The sequence below is a fragment of the Danio rerio genome, chromosome 9 (assembly GCF_049306965.1).
Source record: "Danio rerio strain Tuebingen ecotype United States chromosome 9, GRCz12tu, whole genome shotgun sequence".
Lineage (NCBI taxonomy): Eukaryota > Metazoa > Chordata > Actinopteri > Cypriniformes > Danionidae > Danio > Danio rerio.
Window position 1 is genome coordinate 9638045 of NC_133184.1, and position 25771 is coordinate 9663815.

The 25771-nt window shown below is 37.2% G+C and overlaps 1 protein-coding gene across 3 annotated transcripts in view; it reads left to right on the forward strand.

Moving 5' to 3' along the window:
• nr1i2 (nuclear receptor subfamily 1, group I, member 2) overlaps window positions 1–18774 on the forward strand; it is a 65419-nt gene extending 46645 nt beyond the window's left edge. For 2 of the 3 annotated variants that reach the window (NM_001098617.2, XM_021478724.3), the window contains exons 7-9: window positions 5943–6059; window positions 6148–6253; window positions 12453–13511. In NM_001098617.2, the coding sequence (NP_001092087.2) occupies window positions 5943–6059; window positions 6148–6253; window positions 12453–12594 (365 nt within the window). In that variant the 3' untranslated portion in view covers window positions 12595–13511. Of the gene's footprint in view, window positions 1–5942; window positions 6060–6147; window positions 6254–12452; window positions 13512–15417 lie in introns of those variants that run through there. The other variant, XR_012385004.1, reaches the window with a different exon arrangement.
• The last annotated feature ends 6997 nt before the right edge of the window (window positions 18775–25771 follow it).

The following is a 25771-nucleotide window of genomic DNA, read 5'->3' on the forward strand; positions in this document are numbered from 1 at the left end:
CGTTTCAAACCGGAAGTACGAATTTGCTCGAAATAACGCAAAAACAACCAATTTTCACTTTTTAGTGAAATATAGGTGTCCTAATAGTGTTTTTAGCAGCGTAGGACACATATATGACTGTCAACAGCTCAAAAAATGTGTTTTGGTATTTCGTGACCCTTTAAGTATCTTTAGAATAGCTTTAGAAGAGTCAAAACCTTACATACAGCACCTATTCTTTTTTTCCTACTTGTTTTGTGTAACAGACCTCTGGGTTGTGTCATATGTTAGTGCTCAGTGGTTCTGGAGTCTTTTAATTAAGTGTAAAGGACAACTTTGTAATGCTTATTGGTACTTCATTGTTCATTCCACTCGATGAGCATTTCAAGTACAATACCTTGTTATGCTGAAGCTGAAGAAAGAAAGGTAACCATGAGCACAGAAAACCAGAGCACTTTCTCTGTTTCTGCCCCCTGCCACTGGCACAGATCTCCTGCTAAGAGGAGGAAGAGGAGAAACGAGAGGGAAAAACTAACCCCCTGTAGTACCAGGGAGGTGTGAGACACACAGCAGGGAAATATCTGAGGATAATGAGGGAGATGGCAGTGCTGTGGGGCAAAAAGTTGAACAGAACAGCCAAGCTTTCTTTAAATTGATGCTCTAAAGCCATTCAAGAAAGCAATTTCTGCTTTCCTTTTTTTAGTACATGCGTCAATCAGTGTGTTTCTGCTTGAGTCAGTAAAACTTTCATGGTCATATGTGACTTTATTTTGAAACGGAAGTCGCATTCCTCTTTTCGTACTTGGTTTGACGTACTGTATCTAAAGGTTATACAGCTTCTAAACAAATGTAGGGTTGGACTCACTGATCTGTAATAGCGAACTGGACTGCTCATGATGTCAAAGTGAATCCACCACGTCGCCATATTGGTGTTTCCTGCTATGCTTAAGCGTTCTGTTAAAGTAATAGGGTATTGTATAATTTTATTGAGAAAAGACTGCACAACAAGACACCCATTTGTATTTGAAACTTCCATGGGCCTATACAATGAAGCTGGATTAGAAACTAAGTTTCAGTTTAGTTTGCACTAATCTTCGGTTTTAGGCAGTGCTCAATTTGTGAGTTGCCAGGTCCCAGAACAGATCGGGGTAAAGGATCCAGCATGTTACCTGAGGATGGAAAGTTGTCGTGCACAAAAAAGGAGAGCGGGGGGTGGGTGGATTTCGTTGGGTGGCGGAGGGGTGTCGCGGATGAAGGATGAAAGTGAAGAGCGGGGATTTGTCGCCGTGGCGATACTGAAGATGGTTGGAGAGTCACGGAAGAAAGTGAAAGTGAACAGCGGACAGGGGAGGAGGGCGGTTGTGGGTCGGGGGTTGGTAAAATGAGGTGCCAAGATAAGCCCTGGTTTTAGGTAACAAAGCAAGCTTGCTTTTTTTGTTTGTTTGTTTGTTTGTTTGTTTGTTTTAATATTGAATGATTGTGAGAAAGTGTCTGGTGCAAATGTGCAAAACTTATACACGTGAAGGTTAAAGTGTCAGAGATTAAAGAGTGTGTTTTCTACTGGTAGTTTGTCAAACTCACTCACCTGGGAATTACATAATGAGGTTTGAGGTTTTTGTGTGGTGTGTTGGCAGGAGACATGAGGGTTTTGGGAGCTGGACTGTGCATAATATTTCAGAGTGGGGTAAAATGATTGGAGTTGAGGGCACTTACAGCTTGAGGAAAGAAGCTGTTGAGTCGTATAGCAGAGATGATTCTGATATTCTGGAACAATTTTCCTAAAAACAAGAGCTGGAGGAGACTTTAAAAGGGTTGAATGAAATCTTTTACAATATTGGGAGCTTTGCTGGAGCAAATGTCCTGAATGGAGGGAAGAGGGGCACTGACAATCTTCTAAGCTGTGTCGCTAGTGAATCAGTAGTAGTTCACTTTTGAATCAGTAGTCCATGTGGGAATGGGAAGGACATTCCATCAGTAAAGAACAATGAATGATTTTTTTTTTTTTTGTAAAGTGACTTTAAATCTCTCTGTAATGGTAACACAAGGCTCCACTCACTTACTGACCGGAAGCTCCTAGAGCGGATGTGGACCTTCAGGAGCAAGTGGGAGATAAGAGGGTACAATGGCAGGCAGATATAGAGAGGTGTGACATGGGCTCTCTTGGACTCATTAAAGACCTGTTGCAGCGTTTTGGATCATCTGTAGAGGTTTAAGGATGTATGAAGTACCCAGGCTTCTTCCCTTAGGCTTTGACGACAGCACTGGCTCACACTTCACACACAGACGTCTGCTTATCTTCCCTATTTCCCTCAGTATGCTGCTGATGACAAAGGACCCTGTCATCGCGCATGCATCCAGTCATTCTTTCCATATGTCCATCTCCCCTCAGGTTAACATTGATCATACATTTACACACACCTTTGTGTTCGTGTCTTTGTGTTTGTCTTTAGTCTATTGTCCAGGAAAAGTTGGTCTTCAGTTCTGGGCTGGCCAAACCGAGCAAGAGAATGGTGCAGGCTTATGACATTGCATAAAGCGTCATGGTGGCACCAAGCACTAAAGCTCCAACCTTACCAATCGTCTTTTGTGAAAGTTACAGCCAGCGTTGTGGAGGTACAATTATGGAGAGGGGCTTTAAACCTCTGAGTGTTGTTTGCTTGTAGATGTTAATGCAAGATATCATGAATAGCTGTGTGTTTATATTAAGATGAATGCCACATTTAAATGTTTATTGTTGTTGTTATAATGAAGATATCTACCTGAATACCTGCCGATGGTGAGCTCCAATAATATTGAGGCAGAGTCTGGCCATTAAGAAGATACGACAGACTCAGAGACAGCATCGGTTTACTTGGCTAGCGGAGGATGAAACGTGAAATTGACAGGCAAATTGGTGCATTGGCATCAGTAATGCAGTCGATGTACCTGTTCGTTGTGGTGAAGAAGGAGCAGAGACGAAAGGCAAAGCTCTTGATATACTATGTTCTTACTCTCACCTATGGTGGTCATGAGCTTTGGGTCATGACCGAAAGGACAAGATTTTGGATCCAAGTGACTAAAATGAGTTTTCCTATATTGTAAAGTGCAAATCTGCATGAGTTAGTAATGGTCTTTTTGAAGGACATCTGATCATCTAGGATCCTTACAAGATTCCTTACTTAATTACATGAGGTAATAGTACATGATCCCAGTTGGGTTGAGAGGGCACAGATTCTCATTTTCTGTCTGTGTTAGTAAATACTGTAATAAAACTACAGAAGAGTTGAGCTTTAAAATAGCAAAATTATCAAAACATTTAGATCACAGGTGTCAAACTCAATTCCAAAAGGGCTGCAGCTCTGCACAGTTTAGTTCCAACCCTAATTAAACACACCTGATCAAACTAATTGAGTCCTTCAGGCTTGTTTGAAACCTACAGGTAAGTGTGTTGGAGCAGGGTTGGAACTAAACTGTGCAGGGCTTCGGCCCTCCAGGAATTGAGTTTGACACCCCTGATTTAGGCCATTTTTGAATTTGATGCTAATAGTCGAATTTAATTTAATGATTTATGCTAAGATAAACTGAAATAGTTCTCACCAGGCCTGGAAAGCAATTATTCATTAAAGTTCCCCCAGCGTAGTCTATATCTCAGGAGTTGCCACAGCAGAATGAACCACCAACTATTCCAGCATATGTTTTGCACAGCGGATGCCCTTAAAATCGCAACACAGTACTGGAAAACACCCATACACACACACACACTATGGACAATTTAGTAAATTCAATTCACCTATAGCGCATATCTTTGGACTTTGGGGGAAAACGGAGCACCCAGAGGAAACCCACATGACACGGGGAGAACATGCAAACTGACCCAGCTGAGACTTGAACTAGCGACCTTCTTGCTTTGAGGCAACTTTGACCTGTTGGCTCAGTTAGCTCTAGGGGAGATTTTATTTTCAAGAAAAGTGTTTCTTTAAGCTTGTATGTAAAATCTCCAAAGCTTTCATAATCATGTTTTTTTTCTTACTGTAAAACCAATATGAATATTTCAGTAATGAATCGTGTGACATAGCCAAAGCTCATAGTAGCTCCAATCTCCATTGATTTTCTCTCTGATTTTCAGTGCAATTGAGTTTCCATAGTAGCATTGCACACTGCCTAATTGTTCTTCTTCTCTGCAGTCACTAACAGGCAACTAAAAGCCTGGAAACAGGCTCCTGCTCATTCTCTATGTTATTACCCTGATAACTCTATTCATAAAGCTGTCATTCAGAGCAGGCAGCTCTTCTTTTTAATTAAGACTGGCATTCATTCAGTCCAAACACATGTGAATGAATGACCCTGCCATAAGAACAGTCATCAAAACAATTTTCCATAAATGCAGAGGAATTGTTTGTGTATTTAACAGATTTGTGTAAATATCATGAGAAAAAAAAATGTTGTAGTGCAGATAGACTAAACCCTAAATTATTTGTATATGATTATTTCTAATATTGATTCCCATATTAATATTCATTCATTCATTTTCTTGTCAACTTAGTCCTTTTATTAATCCGGGGTTGCCACAGTGGAATGAACCGCCAACTTATCCAGCAAGTTTTTATGCAGCGAATGTCCTTAACGGTGAATACTTAAAACAGCTGGGTTTTAACTGGTTGATTAGCCTAGTTTAAGAGGGGTTTTGACCATTCCAGGCTGGTCTTAGCTGGTTAGGCTGGGAGATGACCAGCTAAAACCAGTTTGACCAGCCCAGTCACAACCAGCTATGTCCAGCTTAAACCAGGCTGTCCAAACTGGTTTTAGCGGGTTTGGGATGGTCATTTCCCAGCCTGACCAGGTAAGACCAGGCTGGAAATGGCCAAAGCTCCTCTAAAAACAACCTAGTCGACCAGCTAAGACCAGACAACCAGGTTACCTGGTTTAAGCTGTTTTTTTTGTTTTGTTTTTTTCAGCAGGGATGTGTGTGCAGGGTTTATATGTCTATAATAACCTCAGAGGATATTGGGGGTCATAAGTCACTGGCATTGTTATTTTGGGGTTCGCGAGCTTAAAAGTTTGGGAACCCCTGAACTAATGAAAATATTATAAACTGTGTGTGCTGAATACCTTTTTTGTAATATCGACTGTTGAAAGACATCAGCAAAATAATTATGTAGGCAAATTATAAGAAAATGTTGATCATTGTTTTATTGTCCTTCATGCATAAACAAGCATGTTAGGTTAATGAAAAAAAAAAAAAACAATGACATTCATGGTGTTATTCTTCTGTGCAGCACATATTCCTAAACATTAGACGAACATCCGCAGGTGTAGACATTCTGTCTGACAGAAAATGTGATTACTCTGACCTGAGCTAATATACTGAATCAACCTACTTGCATAATCTTTTTATTCATACATGCTGACATTAAAGTATCTGTTGCTGCTTGGAGTTGCAACAACACATTAACTGCTCATTAAAACTATCGCAAGGTTATATTTAGCGCACGCCTGCTAAGTCACTGGACAAATCGACACACACACACTCTCTGTCCACCCACAGCAATGTTCATGTAATATAATACAATATAACCATGCAACCATGTAAGTACTGCACTGTAAAAAAAAAATGCTGGGTTCCACACAAATAGTTCATGTTGTCCCAACACAAATTGATTAAGTTAATGAATCATTTTTACAAATTTAAGTTTCAGAAAAAATATAAGAATTGTGTTTCGACAAGTAGTTTAAAGAAGCAACGGTCAGTCTTTTAGGGTGTATTACAAATAGCTTTGTTTATTAAAAATAAAATTATCTGACCCATTTCAGTTTTTGGAGTCTCTTCTTATGTTCTGAAGAGTTGATTCAGATGTGTTTGAATAGGAAGAGGTTGAAAATGTGTACCATTGGTGTGCTTTCAGGAACAGGGTTGCACTATACATCCTGCATCACTCCTAACCAATTTTTATTTTTTTCCCCTTCATCCCTTTGCTGATGAACAGCTGGTTTTCAGCACCATCTGCTGGACCCAATGATGAATTTCCATTACACACTGCGTAAGCTGCGTTTGCATGAGGAGGAGTATGTGCTGATGCAGGCCCTCTCTCTCTTTTCACCAGGTACTTCAAGTAAAGCTGAACATCACACACTTGAACACACATACACGCAAGCTGTCACTTTAACTCTGATATGTGCTTTAATCCACAGATCGCCCTGGTGTGACAGACCACAAAGTGATCGACCGCAACCAGGAAACACTAGCGCTCACCCTAAAGACTTACATTGAGGCCAAGAGAAATGGGCCAGAAAAAAAGTAAGAGCACTTTTTCATGTTATTTCCCTTTTGACTTAGCCTATCGTCTGATTTATCTCACTTCATGCTCCATAGTGCTCTAAATTCACTGTTAGTTCTGGCTATTCATTCACACTTTACATTTCTAAACCATTGGTTAATGTTTTTATTTAGCTGTTCATTTCATTGGTTGGATGGACGACTTGAAAAAGGCTGTAAAAAAGAAATCACTGTGTCAACTTGTTATGCTAAAAAGTTGATTAATTAGTGTTTCCATTAAAAATTTAAGCTGTTAATCATAGTTTTAGGTGTGTTGGAAAAAATAAGGAACGATGGCATGATAATCCATGATAAGGACCCAAACTAGGAGACTCGACAAGCTGAATTTTTTATTTAGATGTGTTGGTTGTTCTGCAGTCAAACAGCATCTTCACAAGAAGTCCACAGCACACATGTCTAGCAAGTCTAGAGTCTAAAACAAGTTTTAAATGAGTGTAACTTGTAGAGGTGTGAACCTATAATGGTCTCATGGTTCGGTTACGATTATCATGCCATCGTTTCGGTTCAATTCAATATCTCGGTGCATCACGGTGCATTGACGGTGCTTTCCATACACTGTTATATTTTGGGGGGGAGGCACACAGCACCACACTGTCTCTCATTCACACACATACACAAACATGGACAGCACCAAACAAAGAAAAAAAAACGAAAAAAATAAGCACTTTTCCGATGGTCCCTTACTGAGAGCTCCGCTCAGCGAGAGCTCTCACAGCTAAATGCATATTGCGAGGGCTTAAACGGAGCAGTGGTCGTAATTTCGAGCGAAAAAAGAAAAAGACACCCATCGCGGTGCACCAAAGAAACAATCAATTTGACACCCCAACTAATTTGAGATATAGTCGTCCTGTCTATTAAATGTTTTAGGAGGGGCAGTGTCTAAAGGTGGAGACAAATCTAATCAAAGCATGCAAATGAAGTAGATAGGAGAAAGAACTTGTCCAGCCACTGACCACACAAGTTAATCAACAAAAGAGTTTCGTTGGCCTTAACGGATCCACAAAGACAAAGCCACATTCGTTGAGACCTTGCCCTTAGCATGCTTTGCTATTGGGGGTTGGGTTTTGGGGCTTGGTGTCGTAGGTGAGGTGTCTGAATAACACAGCTGAGAACTGTATAAGTAACTGTAATATGCACCAGGCCAGGCACCAGGCCACTTCAATCAGCATGTTGTGATTGGCAACCCGCGGGTGTTACAGACTGTACCAAAAATCTGAGGACCGGGTGGGGGGAGGGAAGCTAGTGGTGAAAATACAGAAGTTTTCCAGGAGAAATAACAAAACGCGAGGGTGGCAGAAGATGGGTCTGAAATAAAGGAGACTCCCGGCAAAAACGGGAGTGTTGGCAGGTATGTTATAAGGAGTTTTCTCATTACATGGTGTTTCGGTTTGGAAAGTCTCACTTTTGAGGGTTTTTCCACTGAATTCTGTAGTGTGTGGTTTTTATGATTAGTACCACCTCTGGAGAGGTGTATGGTTACCAAAATGTGACATATACACACTGCTGATCATCAATTGGCTCAAATGAAAATTAATGCTATAGGATTATTGGATTTGTGACACAAGACACCAAATTAAAGCATTTTGGTCAGTAAAAAAAAAAAAAAAAAAAAAAAAAAAAGTGCAGACGTTCCTCTCATTGGTTGCAGTTCCCAACCTAAATTGAAAAAGTTTTAGGAAGTCAGTAGAGATGGCACAACTATAGAGATAATTCCTTCAACCTTAACTAAACTGCAGTGGAAATGCAAAGCTGAGCAAAACTGAATCAAAGTGAGCTTAATCATATCATAGCTGTCAGTGGCAAATTAACTATAGTGCACTATCAAATTATATTGTATAAATTTTATAGATTAAGCAAATATTTTCTTACACCCTGTGATGATTTGTGTGAATTATAGGAGAATAACTTTTAGTTAACTGTCAACCATGAGTTAATAGTAAAAAAAAAAGTGGTTCATGAGGCATTATTATTCTCCTCACACACTTCGTTATTATTGTTCATTTATTCGTTTGCTGGAAATTAGAACTGAATTCAGAAATAGTTTTAAAACGAATTTTTGCGCTTAACAAACGCAATTAATTATTTATAGACTAATTGATGTCTGTGCGTAAAGGTTTCCCTATCCAAGAGCGAAAGTAGATCCATTATCTCTCATTCTCACGCAGTAGATGCTCTGTTTAACAGTTTTCTGTAAAAAAAAATTCTGTTAACTGTTAACTGTTTGCTAGTGAAATGCTCAGTTTTTCCACTCACACTTACTTTACGTCATGTAAATAGCGAATGCGCTTATGGCGCGACGCAGCTGGCTCTTAAAGGCAATGGGAGATGAGATTCTGATTGAACTCATTAAGAAAATAAACTCAACCCTTTTAGACCATGCGCCATGGCGCAAAGCGGATTTTCCCGTCCTTAAATTAGCAAAAATGCTTTCTGACACGCCCTGAAAGCATTTGCGCCCTGCGTTTTGCGCTCTGCGCATGGACTGTAAAAATAGAGCCCAGAATGTTTTCTCAAACTGCTGCTGAAAAGGAGGAAGGAGGGTGAAAGTATGCCACTGGCCTACATTTAGTGCATGGACTAGTACCTGTAAAGGTGGCCTAGTTGCGATGGTCCCATCGTATTTTGCGTACTGTATGTCATTTTGAACTCTTCTGCTAAAGTATAAAGCCAGTATGTGTTTGCAGAGATTTAGGAAATAATGCTAACCTCACATCTCTGAAAAATAATCTTACAGACTGTCTGTCTGAAAATGTGCACAAAGTTTCAGTATGTTTGTTTTGGTTTTGGATCTCTTACCCCACTGCCAATTTATCCCATCAGATTTTCACCGTCAGGGTTCCAGTTGAAAGTAAAGCTTAATTTACCCTTCGACATTGAGAGATCACACGACACCTCATCTGCAAGTAGCTGAATGCCTTTGTGTGAATATATATTTATGCATTATGTCTTTGTTGCTCTGGCAATAACACTTCCAAAACACTAGTATGCAGCGAGGTTTCTGTTCCATTGTGTTAAATTCCTTTGTGGGTGTATTAAGTTAATGCCTGAAATGCGATTGATTCTACTGTAACAGTTGTTAAAACCAGGGGTGTTGCCAGGTCAGTGTCCCAATAAATGCTTTGAGTTACAATTGACAATATATGTAAGTGTATTACTTAAGGGTAATCCCAGAATAAAGAGGTTATTCACTATGTACAAGTGAATCAACACTTGCAAAAGCAATGCAGTTATTCGAAAACAAACTGACGGATACGTGCAGAAAACCATGCACACACTACACAGGCCGTTCCTGCTTGACACACTGCTCTTCCTCCCAGTGTGAATCCCAGTTGTTAGCTTGCACGCTGAAAATAAGCATTGTGATACATTGTGTCATACATTGTGAAATTGGCGTAAGAGCCTTTAATGAAGAGATATCAGCACGCAGTTAGTTTTGCAAGTTAACAAAACTAAAGTTTATATAATATCGTGATGATTTTATTTTGACTTAACATAGCTTCTGTAAGGCAGATTTTTTATTATCTTTTTTTTTTTTTTTTTTTTTTTTTTTTTTTTTTGCATTGACCTCATTCTTTAATGTGTTTTTGCTGCATTGTTTTAGAGACAATGACTGGTAAAAATGTTAGAATGGAGGAAATGACTAGAAATAATAAATGGCAGAAAATGGTCAAATTGCTTGCTCTATAAGCAAGTGTGTGCATGACTACACTGACAAAGTAGAATAATAAGGAAATATCAGTTTGCAACATCAAGCAGCATAACAAGCTGTTTTTAATGTCCAGAAATTAATAGAAGTGAATGAGACTAGAGGTCTCAAGCCAAAAAGATTCAAATTGCTGTGCCTGCTCATAAGGCAAAAATAAGGTCAATAAAGCAGACAAGAGAGATGAGTGAGAGAGAGTCAGGGAGGTTAGACTTAATAAACTTAATTCTCTTAGTCAGGTCTCAGAAAACAGATAATTCCATACATTTTATGTTAAGCTCTCTAGAGTTGTCAAATTAAATTAATATTTATGCAAATGATTTCTTAGAAGATTATTGCGATTATTGTTAGCATTATTTATTTTTAATATATAATTTATTTATTCACTTTCCTTTGACTTGGTCTCTTTGTTCATCAGGGGTCGCCACAGCTGATGCCCTTCCATCTGCAACTGGGAAATCTGGTATTTATCTAGAATAATAATTGTATACTAAAATATGTTAATGATAAAAATAAAAATAATATTACCTTTATTTATATTATTCATTATAGATATTTATATAAGAATGATGTTTGAGGGGGACGTGCCCCAGTAGAGTTTTATGTCTAGCAACACCCCTGGTTCAAACATTCATGGAAGAAAGAGACAGGAACCAGCAACTGTTCAACAGCTTTGATTAAATAATAAACACAGAACAAAAGTACATATCCAGAGTTTCTCTGCTGGACACTAGACTTTATAAACACTCCCACCACTGGGCTCACTCGCCTCTCATGGTCTCGTTTACACTCCTCAAAGCTTCACTAAAGCAGCCAATCACACACTTTGCACATTGTGCTGTTGTTATGTAGTTGTTATGTAGCATGTCTGGGCATGGGGAAGGGTATACAACTGTGCGAAGGCTATGCTGCACCTACAGCATGCACTCGACCCAGAAGTATACAGTAAATTGGCTTTAAGTCATGGATGGATCAAATATGAAGGAACCCATTAGTGTTGGGTCAAAAGACGATGCCATCGTTCATCGCCCATGGCCGATATACATCACGACACTGAGCCGGCAAAAATACACACTGCCCCGTTTGCACTAATACGTCTTAGTTTTAAAATGGCATTTTAGAATGAAAGGGATCCATGTCCACACTGACGTTTCACCTACTGTAGCATTTTTTGAAAAGCCCTCCTTCCACACTATACCGCTGAAAACGCACATCACATGACCATGTGCACACAGACACACACTTACTCTCATGCGCTCGTCTGAGTTCCAGGCAGTTGAGCCCAGAGGAGCAGTGCACTTTGGACAGTCAATCAAGGATGTAACACTGAATCGCGTCTCACTATAGTTGTCAAATGTGATATTTAATTACTCTTATCACTATCTAACGACTCTTCAGTCTTTTAAATCTATCAGGTAATGTATTAGCATCATACACTGCTTCAATCTTTCGCTTTCAAGCTTGCACTTAGTAATTTTAGCAAAAATCCTCAGATACTGTTGGTTGTGTGCCTATTTATAAAGTTTGTCAACACCCTTATAATGGCACAGATCACTCTGCCTATTCATGCCAGAGTCCGAAGAAGTGATTGACGGGTGGTAATTTACGTGTGACTTATCTTTATTTATTTATGATTTGATTATGGGTAAAACAAAGACTGTGAGGGTCAAGTAGTTGAAACAGTAGGCTACAAATAATTAAGTCAATATGGCTTAATTTATTATTCATAAATAATATTCATATTATTTAATTATAATATTTTACATTTAACATATTCAACAATTTAACAATATTATTCATAAATAATTAATTCACCACCGCCTATGACGACGATGCCATCGTCCATCACTATGTTTCACATTGGACATCGTACAATGCCAAATTGGTCAACATCAACCCTTCTGTATTTTAACACAAATTATTATTTTCTGGGCTAATCTGACCGGCTGCCTAATCTAAAGCATTACCTGTCCCTAACTTTTGCACTCTCTGATTGGTTATTTACTCATGAGGAGTGGTGTACTCATCTCAGCTCATCGACATTCAAGCACACAGTGACAGTTCGGAGATTAATAAAAGGCATGGGGCAAATGCAAATGTTGTACTGTTGTCAGTTGTGTTAATTCTTGTTGGCGTCATTAACCAGTTTGCATTGGTTTTAACTGCAGTGCTCAGTTTAGTAGTAGCAGTCAATAATCTATACCTATCTATATAATATACACCCTTAAAATAGTTTAAATCACTTATGCATTTAATGTTTGTATCACAGAACTCCAACATTTCTCACCAGATCTCATTGCACTCTTTAATAACGTTTTTTTTTTGTGCTGAGTTGATACTGTAAATCTTCTTTGCAGCTTGTGATTTAAGCAAGTACTGCTTTTCCATTCCACTTTACCATTGTCATACTCAACAGAAACTGATTGCAATTTCATTTGAATCTTTTCTCCCTCTTAGTCTGCTGTTCCCAAAGATCATGGGGTGCCTGACCGAGATGAGGAGCATGAACGAAGAGTACACCAAACAAGTGCTGAAAATCCAGGACATGCAGCCTGAAGTGTCTCCACTTTGGTTGGAAATAATAAGCAAAGACACCTAAGTCCTCACAAAGCACGTGCAACTCTACTTATTCCCAACTACAACACTATTGCTGACCTTCATCCGAGGACATTCAAAACCGAAAGACTAGCAATGGCAGGGACTGTACCTGCTGAAAATGAACTGCTGAACAGCGCACACTGTGTGGACAAATAGTTTTATATTGGAGTTACTTAGTGTAATTGTGTTTGAGGATGTCCCACTGCCAATCGTTTTCATCGTTTCACAAAAGAACATTTTCTATGGTTCGTAACCACATATGATCTCTTATGTTAACTTCTTGAATGGAGCTTGACGTTTGGGGTTTAACTAAGCTTGGATTGGAAATGTACCACTTTTTCATGGTAACACTTTACGATGAGGTTCTGTTTGTAAAAATCAGCTAACATTGCTACACTGTAAAACTGAATAAGTTAAGGTAGCTCAAACCATGCAACAAACCATTTACATTCAAAAACTAATCCTAATGAGTACAGTGAACTTAATCCATTTGAGTAAACAAAGCAATTTGAGCACAGTGAGGCCCAATAAATGAAGAGAACTCAAACCTACTGAGTACTGTAATACCCAAGAAGTTAAGGCAACTCAAAATGTTTAAGGAAACCATTTAAGTTAAACTAATCTATACGAGCACTGTGAACTTCCTCCATTAACGTTGAAGTAATGAGGTATTTGAATTACTCATTACCTTTAACACAAGAGTTATAAACTCTTTTCAAATGAGTAGAATTAACTTTCAGTAAGTTTTGAGTTAACTACACTCATTTCATTTGATGAAGAGGACTGTTGGGTTCTACAGTGTAACAGTAGGTAGGGTATTGTGGCCAGATCAGGTCTGGGCCAGACAGAATTTGCTCATATGTCTTGCTATATCTGGGGGGAATAAGCTATTTATGCAGAATTTGAGATTATATTAACTAAAAACTTAAGGCATAAAATAAAAAATAGTACATTTTTAACAATAACCCTTTCCACAAACCCACTAATTCTTTGGAAAGCGGGCATGTGTGAACAGACCCTTAAAGTAGCAGTAAAGTTGTTCCAGAAATGTATTGCTACTACTGTGATTGGGGCTTTTTATTCAAGGTTTGCCATGCAAATTCAATCAGAAGCACTTGTTTGTTAAAGTAATGTCTCATAAAATCTACTGAAAGAAAGAAAAGATTCCTTTATAAACTCTATTGTACATAACTCATTTGAACATTTGCAAAGTATTCGTTAATATTACTGTAATATATATTTGCTACCAAGGTTAACAGATTAAAATACACTGTAACAAAGGCGCTGTTCATTGTTAGGTAAATACATTAATTGATCCTAATTAATACACTCATTGACATTTGTTGTTTGTTCAAACTACTTATTTTTAGTGAGCTGAAACAGCAAAATTCTTGAGTTTTTTGGGGGGGCAACTTAATTGTTTTAAGTTCAGCTCACTGAAATTAGTAAATATTATTAATAATAATAATAATTCTAATAATAATAAATAACTTAATTCCTTCATGTTGTCCTAACACATATCGATTGTGTGGAACACAGCATTTTTTACTGGGCAGGACCGTAAAGTGTTACCGCCTAATCTTTGCAGGGTATATAGAGGAGATGCCATACGAAATTGTAATTCTGGCAGTATAAGCTGACAATATGCATACTTGTCATTTGTGTTAATGGTCTGTCTTGATAAAGCTGTTTATTTATTATAATTTTTATGCCAAATAGTGGTGTTAACTCTGGCTCTGATATGTTGAGATTATGTTAAAAACATACAGTATATACGCAATATATATATATATATATATATATATATATATATATATATATATATATATATATATATATATAGATAGATAGATAGTGCCAGTGTCATACGTTAATAGCTTTATTTGATTCAAACATGTTCTTGCCAAGAATGTAATGCCGAGTTCAGACTGCATGATTTTCAAAGAAGTAGTGTCACAGCTGTTTTCACACTGCATGACTATCTGGGCTAGCGTTTTTTCGCTGCTTTGTGTACACTGCAAGATGGATCGGCTGCAGGGACTTTCACATTGCATGACTTTACTATAGGAAGAATCATCGACAACTTCGTCCAAACTACGTCTCACAGCCAAAAACACGTCGTATATCTTTTGTTATTAACTACATAATGAGAAAGAATCCTTTAATGGGGTAGAACATGTACATATGTGCTCACCCGGGTTTAAAGGGAATTAGCCATTTCTCCTCAACGTTAATAATAAACTAATTTCTTTCTGTATGAAACGTCAAACAGACACAGTTGCTCCTGAGTCCTATTAAACCTCCACTAGTTTTTCCTCCATTTCCTCCATCCTCCATACACACACACACACACACACACACACACACACACACAAATGAATGCTGCTCTCTCATTGGCTGTAGGCGATCGCTGATGTTATTTTCAGTCAAAACTCAATTCACACGGCATGATTTGAATCGCCGACAGCTCCAGATATTTAGCATGCCAAATATCTTGCAGGCATCGGCGACTCATCGGCAATTCTCTCAGATCCACCTTTGATAGTTCACACTGTGTGATTGTCACTCACGTGCATGAGCACTGATTTGCCTGTGATTTCAGGCATTTGTCGGCGATTTCTCAAAACCTGTCGGCGAGCCAAAATCGGGGCTAAAATCACGCAGTCTGAACTAGGCATAAATGAACTTGGGATGTTATAAATCTCATGCAGAACATGTTCTGCTTGTATTTTACTCTCCTTAATAGAAGAAATTAATATTTTTTATGTCCATTATGATTTTTTATGCATTGTGACATTTATATCAGATTTATATTTCATTACAGCAACGAGACCTCAACTTGTTCCCGTCAGGTTTTAGGAGATTCGCTCTATGGTGTGTGTGGCTGGATATCCAGTTATTTCATGTCTATTGTGATTGCCTTTTATTAGAAACCGAGCTAACTATTTTGAATGTCTACAACTCTGATGAATCTCTGATCCTGTTAGAGGTTGTAAGAGTTTATCACATTGACATGCTTGAGAAATTATAGCCTTTCTAAATGCCTCATTCAGCAGTGAACTTAACCTACTTCAGCAAGCACAATGAGGACTTTACTGAAAAGATGTCAAAGTAGCATTTTAAGGTTATATCGTAGTGTCTTGGTATGAGTTGATGATAAAAATCATTGTGGTGTCGTGAATGTTAAAGTGCAGATCTGATGTTCAAGGGTATTTGATGTCAGGTATGTTTGTAAAGCACAATCTCTTTCGCAATGCCTTCATGCTGACTTTCTGTGTAGATTTAGCAGATATTTCATCTTGCGCACACAACGATGAGGAAAATTGTCACTACATGTATAATTACTACACAATACACTCAGGTTTTCTGTCTTTACACTGGCTATTTTAAAAATGAGTTATATGTAAATAAAGTGTATATGATCCTCTCAGGAAAATAAAATTTTAATTGTACAAAAATGTGTGCAGAATAGTTTGCGGAACAGTTTTATTTATGAAAGTATATACAATTCACCAGATTTTACAGTGATGAAACAAATTATTGCAATAAACAATAACATAATTACAGAATTACAAAAGAACAGGGGTCAATAAGAATTGTTTTTGTTTAAAATATGTTGTGTTCACAAAAGCTGAAGTCATTTGATCTAAAGTTTTATGCTGCCATAGTCATATCTCTCTGTAATGTAATGTATTTTTTATTTAATGCCTTGTCAGCAGCCAAGGCTATTTTCGTAGCAAGAACATTTCAATAATAAATATACAATTAAAAACAACAAACAGATGAATACATACATTAAATAAGATTTTTAGAGTTAATATACTAATTAACTTTTTTTTCCTGGTGTCGCTTTGTTAAAAATGTCCATAAGAGAGTTCATTTCGTTAAAAAAGCCTTCTCGATTCATTAAACGCAGGAAAGTTCAGTAAAATGTGTTTTCAAAACTCAGGGCTTCTGGTAGTACCTAGAATAGCAAAGTCGAGTAAAGGAGGTCGAGGTTTCTCATTTATGGCTCCTAAACTCTGGAATAGCCTTCTAGTTAATGTCCAAGGCTCAGACACACTCTCCCAATTCAAAACTTGATTAAAGACCTATCTGTTTAGTAAAGCATACAGTCAGTGCATCAATTGGGTTTCCACACAGGTTTCTGCATCTTGTTTATATACACTATGAACAGCAGCTACGCTAATTATTCTCTTTATTTCTCCATTTCCATCTGGGGATATTCTTCCTGAGGACCTTGGACTATGCAGAGTCAATAATTCGATCCATGACCAGCGACGAGATGATCCCAAGGTTTCCATATCCTGGACCAGGCCGTATCCTGAGCAGCTGCTGTGGTGGTCATGGAGTAGTGGAGAGCATGAGACTGATTCCACTGATGCTCCAGGGACAGACGAGTCTTCGCTGAGGCCAGCTTCCAGCCTTCGCCGCTGAGACTGCAGCTCTGCACAAGACGTTTGGCCGGCGGAGAAATTAAAATGGTCGTGCCCAACTGAGTCTGGTTTCTCTCAAGTTTTTTTTTTTCTTCACTTTCGCCAATCGGTAAAGTTTTTTTTCTCTCTCCGCTGTCGCCTCTAGCTTGCACGGTTTGGGATCGGTAAACCACACTGAACTGAGCTAAACTGAACTGAACTGAACTACACTGTTCCAATTTACTATAACCATTTATGTGAAGCTTCTTTGACACAATCTACATTGTAAAAGCGCTATACAAATAAAGGTGAATTGAATTGAAATGTTTTACAGTAAGAGAAGTTGTGCACTACAAACATTTAGCGGGGTCTTCATCTTTAACCAAAAAGGCATGGGTATATTTGTTGGTGAAAGTTGCAGGCAGCAATTACATTATTTAACAAAAGGTGTTGACAACAGCCATTAACAGTATGCCGCTGAATAATTCTTGCAAGGAAACATGAAGTTTTATGAGAGAATAACTGAATCATAAAAATAAATAAATAAACATGAAATGAGACTAAAATAAATATGGGTTGTACAAATTATAAATGTAAGATTTCTACATTTAGCATTCTCAGGAACAGTAGTAATAATAACAGTGAATTTTTACAGTACTGAATACTTTACTATTTATTTTTAATCAGCTGATTACTTCTTAATTTTATTTTAATAAAATAACAGGTTCTAAGTTCAGTTTTTTAAAACTAAAGGTGTCTTGCAGTACTCTTTCTGTAATAAATAGAAAGCAAATTACATTTGTCTCCTTCCTTTTTTGACTGATCTGAAAAATGGTCCGATCCGTGACTAAAAAACATAATGTGATCCGAACCGTGAGATTTGATCATTACACCACTATTTTATAATCATTAAAATGTAAATGTTTCCAGTTTGATCTCAAAATGAAACACCTTTTTTAATGTATTGTAAGAAAGAATTCATAAGATTTAATTTGGACAAAAACTCACAATTTAAAGAGGCATGCCCACCCTTAAACCTATACTTCATTGGGGGATGAGCAAACTGTAAATTGTAAGAAAGAGATGATACAAATTAATACAAATTAGCCACTAAATCAAAAAGTTACAAATTGATGTGAGATAGTTTTTTCCCACTATATAAAATGTATGTCATTTATTTTGTTGTGAAACATCTGAACCTGGAGTTGTTCTCATCAGATTTTGTGAGATTTTCTATCAGAAGAATTGTGCTAGCTAATCATTTTTGGGTCTGTTGTGAATGCTTTTAATTAGAAAATGTATTTCCAACATTGGAAATGTCAAAAAAATTGAAGACTAGATTGAGTAGTAAGATTGAGAAGCAGTTAAATGCTTCATTTGGCAGGGAACTTAACGGTTTTCACTCAAGGATTTTAATGAATAGACATTAGTTTCTTTCATTGTGTCATCCTTAAAAAAGTGAATAATGACAATCAATGTGAAGATTATGCAGATGAGATGTTTCAGCTTTCGAGCTAGAAGTGCAGAACCCTTTCTCTACCCAGTATTCAATGTCATGTCTATTTGCTGTCAGGTATGTTTGTAAAGCACAATCTCTTTTACATTGCCTTCATGCTGACTTTGTTTACTTCAGTAATGAGGAAACTTGTAACAACATGCATAAATACAACAGAATATGGTAAATTGAACTAAAAGCCAAATAACTTACTCGTGAAACACAATGTACATGTACCTCTCAGGAAAATAAATGTTAAAATTGTATACTGTATGTTGTTTACTGTGTGATCATGGTCATTTTCTGAGCGTAAAAATAATTCGCTCATGATTTACACTGTTGGCCAAAGCTTTACTTACAGGGTAATATACAGTACATGACAAAAAGTGTTGTCATTGATCCCAGCTGTAAGAGCTACAAAAAATAACTTGACTTCTAGATGATCATTTGGAGAAGTGACAGAAGGTTGATTTTTCTGATGAATCTTCTGCTGAACTACATCCAAATCATCACAAATACTGCAGAAGTCCTAATGGAACCTGCATAACCCCAAGATTATCACAGAAATCTGTTATGTTTGGTGAAGGAAATATCCAGGTTTGGGGTTACATTCAGTATGGGGGCATGCGAGAGATCTGCAGAGTGGATGGCAACATCAACAGCCTTAAGTATCAAGACATTTGTGCTGCCCATTACATTACAAACTAGAGGAGAGGGCAAATTCTTCAGCAGGGAGAATTTGAAAACATGATTCTCCTTCTCCTTCAGCCTTCACATCAAAGTTCCTGAAAGCAAAGAAGGTCAAGATGCTCTGGGATTGGGCAGCCCAATCACTAGATATGAACATTACTGAGCATGTCTGGGGTAAGATGAAGGAGGCATTGAAGATGAATCCAAAGAATCTTGATGAACTCTGGAGTCCTGCAAGAACACTTTCTTTGCCATTCCAGATGACGTTATTAAGACGTATGGACTTTATTAATGTATGGATGCAGTCGTCCAAGCTCATGGGAGTCATACACAATACTAATTGTTTTTTTCCACTGCACCATGACTTCATATTCTATACTGTACATTATTTCTGTTAAGTGACAAGCAAAGTCAGACCTTACTGTCCTAATTAAATAGTTAAAAATCAAGGCATGATCATATTTTATTTTTGTAAAATAAGCGTAATTTAGATACCTTTGTCTTTTAGCCACTTCTGATACCAAATGATCAACAAGAAGTCAAGTTATTATTTGTTGTTCCTAATACTCGGATAGGCAACAAGACTTTTGTCAGGTAGTGTATGACGTTTTCATGTTTTCTTTAGTGAGTTATGGTTGTGCATGTATAACATCTGCGAAATTACAAATCTCAAAAAAAAGTCACTCAAAAAATTATTCTGTTTCTATATAACTAAGTAGGGAATTGAAAAAAAAATATTGTACATAATTCTATCACTGTTTAGAAAAATTTGGGAAATTTCACCAAAATATGTATAAAAAGAATGAAAAAACAGTTTGGTCTTCAGAAAGTGTGGTGGTCAATCTGCTTGTTAAGTGGTGACGTGTTTGTGACGTATGTAATACTGTGTCCGGGTCCAAGCCGCCATTCATTTGAGTGAAGAAATCATTCGTTTATGATCACGTTTGATTCCTATCACACATTAAAGTTAATTTTACATAAAGTCATAGTGTACACAACAATCTCTGGGCTTGCTGCATAACAAATACCAAAATACTGAATAAATAAAATTTAAACACTTTCTGACCAATAGTAGGATAATAGGCATGGACATATATTGCGATCGTGATTTTAGAAAGTCTTAAATTGCTTTGTAAACGTTTATTATTACCATTTTATGAGTCTCCCCATTCAGTTGAATAGAGCGCTTGGACCCGTAAGCCGCTTCGCGTGACGTCACACATAACAAGCGGATAGCAACTGTTCATGTTCCACCTTCACATCTACAATAAACGATGGATGTGACCATCATGACAATTGACCAATCAAAGATGATTGATTGGCAATCAAACACCACACTACAAATTACATAAATATCTGGATAAATACCTGCGAGCACAGCTCAAGCTTGCCTAAGACTGCACAATCACTGTAAAAGACACTAGAGCAATTGCCTCAAGCACATGCCCACTACTAAAGACTAGTCAAGGGAATAATGCATGACCAGAGAGAACTCAAACCATTCCTCCTACAGAGACTACACAGAAATAGTGTCAGATTTCTGTCACCAAATCAAAAGTAAACAACGCTGAGGTAACAGAACCCCAACCCTATAAAAGGACACCATTTGTTCTTTGTCCCCCAACAAACATTTTGATGAGAATTGTATTGTTCTTCCAAGCCATTCGCTCAAAATATTATATAAAATATAAGTTGATAACACAGAGATTAAACGGACATTTCCAAATACAGTGTATAAAGTACCTCTGACTTTTTGGCACTTATTTTGTAAACCCATTCTATTGAGCTGAACAGGCGTCATATAAACCCTGTTCATAAGTTTGTAGTGTAATGTGTAAATTGTCCTCTGGCTTCCTTTACATATTTGCCCGCATTTGACAAAACTCTTTCCCGTTCCTCATCCCCGATTGTACTCCAAATATCCTTTTCCCATATTGTAAAGTTTTCCATTTTTATCTTGAAATAAGTCATTTACATGAATCATGTAGATCTGTAAATAATAAAACTGTGTTGTCAAATCGCAAAGGTTTCAATATAAATATATAAATAAATAATAAATAAACATTTTTAGACACATCTGCATCAAAATGCTAATTCATGACAGTCCTCTTTGTGTGACAAGCTTATTAACCTATAGAGTGATTGACCAATAGAGTACCATTCAAGGCAGCTTCATTTCCTCAATCAGTAGTGGCCAAACGATTGACGGAATCATGACAAATGGCCTTTCGCGGGTAGTTTGATTAACAGGCAATCCAGCCAATCATAATGCTCATCAGTGGCGCCTGCAGCCATACACCTGTACGCACCATGCGTACCTACCATGAGAGGGCGGGAATTAATGTCACTTTTTAATTAATTAATTAATTAATTAAATAATTTAAATTGATTACTAAACAATATACACACAAATATATTGACAAAGCAAGAAAGAATGACAATAAATAAAGGTGTACGCTCGTTTGTTTTAAAGTGTGTATGTACACCCATGTTGGGAGATGAGTAAAGAAATCTACTGGCTTTATTTTTGCTGGCAGTTGTTCAGCAAACTAAAAATTAAAATTCAGATAGCTATTGTTTAAAACATGCTTTTTAAAACAGATAAAACATAATTGAGACATTTTCCAAAAGACCAAAAACTAATGAGACAAATACTGATCCCCCACATGGAGTGAAGACCGCAGTCTCATCAGCACCTGAGCACCCCAGCCCGTGTCTCTTTCATCAGACAGATCAGATCAGATCAGCTACTGCGCAGCCTCCTAGCATGGAACGGCTACCATCCAAGGTATTTTAAATAATTTTATCTGACAGACTGATAAATAAGCAGACATGTCCATTCTCACAACGAGTTTCTGAGTTTTCTCACCCTTTCAACCGAGTTTGTTCCACCGAGGTATTGTGGGAACATGATCAGTGCTGTTGCGAATAGGCTACTTTGTAAATGCCTGTCCAGCTCATTCAAATTATTTGATTAAATAAATTAAATAGTAATTGACCGGTGCAACATGGAAAACAGTTTAATATAGGCTACTCTAAAACTGAATATTTCACTTCAATTTTATTTAGGCTAGATTATTATTTTATTTGACAATCCAGTTCGCGTTTTGGCATTGTTAAAGCATAGCGGATTTGTTTTGAAGCACTTCACCTCAAATGTTATTCGTTCTTATATTTTATCTAGAAGATAACTGACCAACAAAGATATTTAAACAAAAAGACAAACTATATACAAAATTTGTTTTGAAAAGATATTTTATTCCAAGAAAAAAATATACGAATTATATTTTAGTTCCAGCCCGTACATTACTCAGGTGTGCAGGTGGATGAATTTTTCAGTCAGTGGAAAGTAAGGATTTTATTAAGGCTTCACTAATTGTATTGTATCACAATCTTCTGTCATATATTTGCAATTTTTTAATATGTCATTATTTTAAAGATTATGTCTTGAGCGTCTGATTTTTCCTTGGTGATGATGTGCTTTTATTACATTTAGATTTTAACAAAATATTAAAATTAAAAAGAAAACAAATTATATTGTAACCAATGTCCTTGAATAACGTAGCCTTTGACAGCAAGCATCAGTGTTTCTTGACATAATTGGAGGAAGGAGGTGGGGCGGGGTGGTGCTGGATTTGTACGTACCTTGGAATAAAATCCTGCAAGCGCCCCCTTATTCTGATATTCTGTGATCCTTCACTGTCCACCATATTTTCCAACAAGTGGAACTAGGTTCTTAAATATGTTTTTGTTATTAATTTACCATTTGTAAAATGATGTTCACCATATTCAGTTTTGGAAATAGCAATACTGTTGATTGAAATTTGTGTTCATCAAACTAAGAAACAAATCAAATTGAAAACTTGTGAATTGAAATTAGTTTGAATTGCAAACTGCAGCTCGGCAAAAGATGATTGTTCACTGGTTGCTTACAATTTCCAAAGAATACTATTCTGAAATTATATCTGTCTCAATGTTCGATTATAAAACCAACCTTACCTCAATCTTTCGCCTCTGGCTTGCCTGGTTGGGGCTGGTGGAGCTGTGCATCAGTAGAGTTGCTCTTCGGTGGATTTGTATTAAACTGAGCTTCACTTCAACAGTGACATTTACTGTATACTAAACTGACCTGAATCAGTTTTAATTTAACAAGAACTACACCCGTATACTATCACTGCTCTCCTCTCTGCCTGATTTTCAGGAATTTTCCACAATCTGAAATACTGATGTGGCTTTTTAGTACTGTTCTTGATCTATGTTAAGCTGGTTTGGCACAGTCTACACTGTAGAAGCATTATAGAAATAAAGATGAATTGATTTGCTCTGGTGAATTGATTTGCTCTAGGGTCCTGTTGGAGGGTCAACTCAAAGACCAGCATAAACACTTGACAAATACCCCAACAAACATTCATAACAACCACAAACATGAATAAATATATGAAACAATGAAAATGTTCAGAATAATGGGGGATGGTTTTGATTATGGAATGTCCACTAATGCTGATGGAGGTAGCACTAGTTGTTGTTTGGTTGGTTGGTTTTCTTTTCAATCAATGTAGACATGAGAAGTTTAACATAAACTTATCTGTTGATGACAGGATGGGTTCACTGTAGATTTTCTTAAAGATGTAGGCCAGGTAGAAACAAAGTAGCACTTTATGATGAATCAGAAAAATCCTTTATAACAAAAGGTAACAATAAATCAAAGTGAATGCTTAACCAAACAAACACAATACACACAATATTAAACAGTAAACTCCACTAACGTTTAAACTTAACAAAAGTAGCATTAACTGCTGACAAGAGAGGAAATAACTCTGTCACTTACGGGTGAGGAGCAAAAAAAATGTATATATGTTTGCCATAGAAGCTATGAAGGACTCAGTCTGCGTTTTGGTGCACTACCTTCAAACAGAACCTGCCTCGTCTTTGTCTTAAGACAAACTTAGCCTTCTGGTGTCATCTGGTGGTCAGGATGAGAGTCGCACCCAAAGACTTGCGACTGAGAAAATGCTTGCTTGAGTATTAAGCTTTTATTCATTCATTAATTCATTTTCTTTTCGGTGTAGTCTCTTTATTAAGCCGGGGTTGCCACAACAGAATGCACCACCAACTTATCCAGCATATGTTTTACGCAGTGAATGCCCTTCCAGTCGTAACCCATGTCTGGGAAACACCCTTAAACACTCATTAACACTTATTCACAACAGACAATTTAGCCTACCCAATTCACCTGTACTGCATGTCTTTGGACTGTCGGGGGAACCGGAGCACCCGGAGGAAACCCGGTTGAGACAAAATGTTGAGAGTTCTGTAGGCTAAAAAGTTTTTTTTTTTTTTTTTTTTTTTTTTTTCAAGAGAATTTGTGACATCCTAATTTACTAATGGGTTAAATCCACAACATATAATTATTTAAAATAAAATAAACCCGAAATAAATAAACACCCGCTGCTTCTGTGTAAATAGAGACACCAGCCTAAAATATGTTTTGATTATTTATTTTTTACATCAACTAGCATATTTGTACAAAATTGTGCCAATTTATCAATTGCATTTTAATTTGAGCAGCATTAATAAACTTATAATTTAGTTAGACTGAACTTTTTTGTTGTTGTCATAGGCATAGCAAGTGATTTAAAAAAAAAAATAGGATGGCTCACTAATAGTTAGAATGACTAAAACTTGAGATTCCCATAAAGTGTCCATGCATGAGCCTCAACCTCTGTCAGCAGAACCTCAATTTCTGAATGAAAGGGATAGTTCACCAAAATATGACAATGTATTTCTTATTTACTCTCCCTTGAAATGTTCCAAAGCTTTATGAATGCATTACTTCTGTTGAACGCAAATTAAGATATTTTAAAGAAATCTGAAAACCTGTTATCTTTGACCACATACTGAACAGCATATTCATTTTTGTCTGAACTACCCCTTTAAGCATAGAAACTCAGATTTTGGCGTGTGATCTTTCATTTGGTAGTGAATTCTGGGGTGTTTACAAGGATGGGATCTAACAGCAGATCATTTATAAATGCCACATCTGAAGAGAGACATACTAACAGGATTTTGTGCACATGTTCGTTTTCTCAGAATCTCACTAGTTTACAACAAATGTAGAACTGTTCCATTTTATTAATGAGGCTGCTGGGGCTTCATGCTGGAGTTGTGGAGTAGCCTACACAACCATCAAAGCATTTCCTCAGGGTCAATCGTTCTATGAGGCAGGTGTTGAATGCTTCCTTCAATGTTGTCCTGATTTTCCAGGTCATCCACCACAGCAGTGTTCATAGGCGATTTTTCTGATGGCTGTAAAGAGACTTCCTGGAAATTCTGAAGCAAGTGGTGGTTGATAGAGTCTTACTGACCCTAATCTTCAGGTACAAGCAGGCGTAGCCATTGGAATCCCACAAGTTTGAGACTTCCAATCTGATTCATTTTTAGATGTTAAAAGTAGCTCATTACGATGCTTGATGTTGTAAACTGATATTTTCTTATTATATTATTCAACTTTTTTGGTACACTCATGAACACACTAGTTTGTAGTCCTTTCTTCCAGAGGCAAATGAATATCGAAGGTT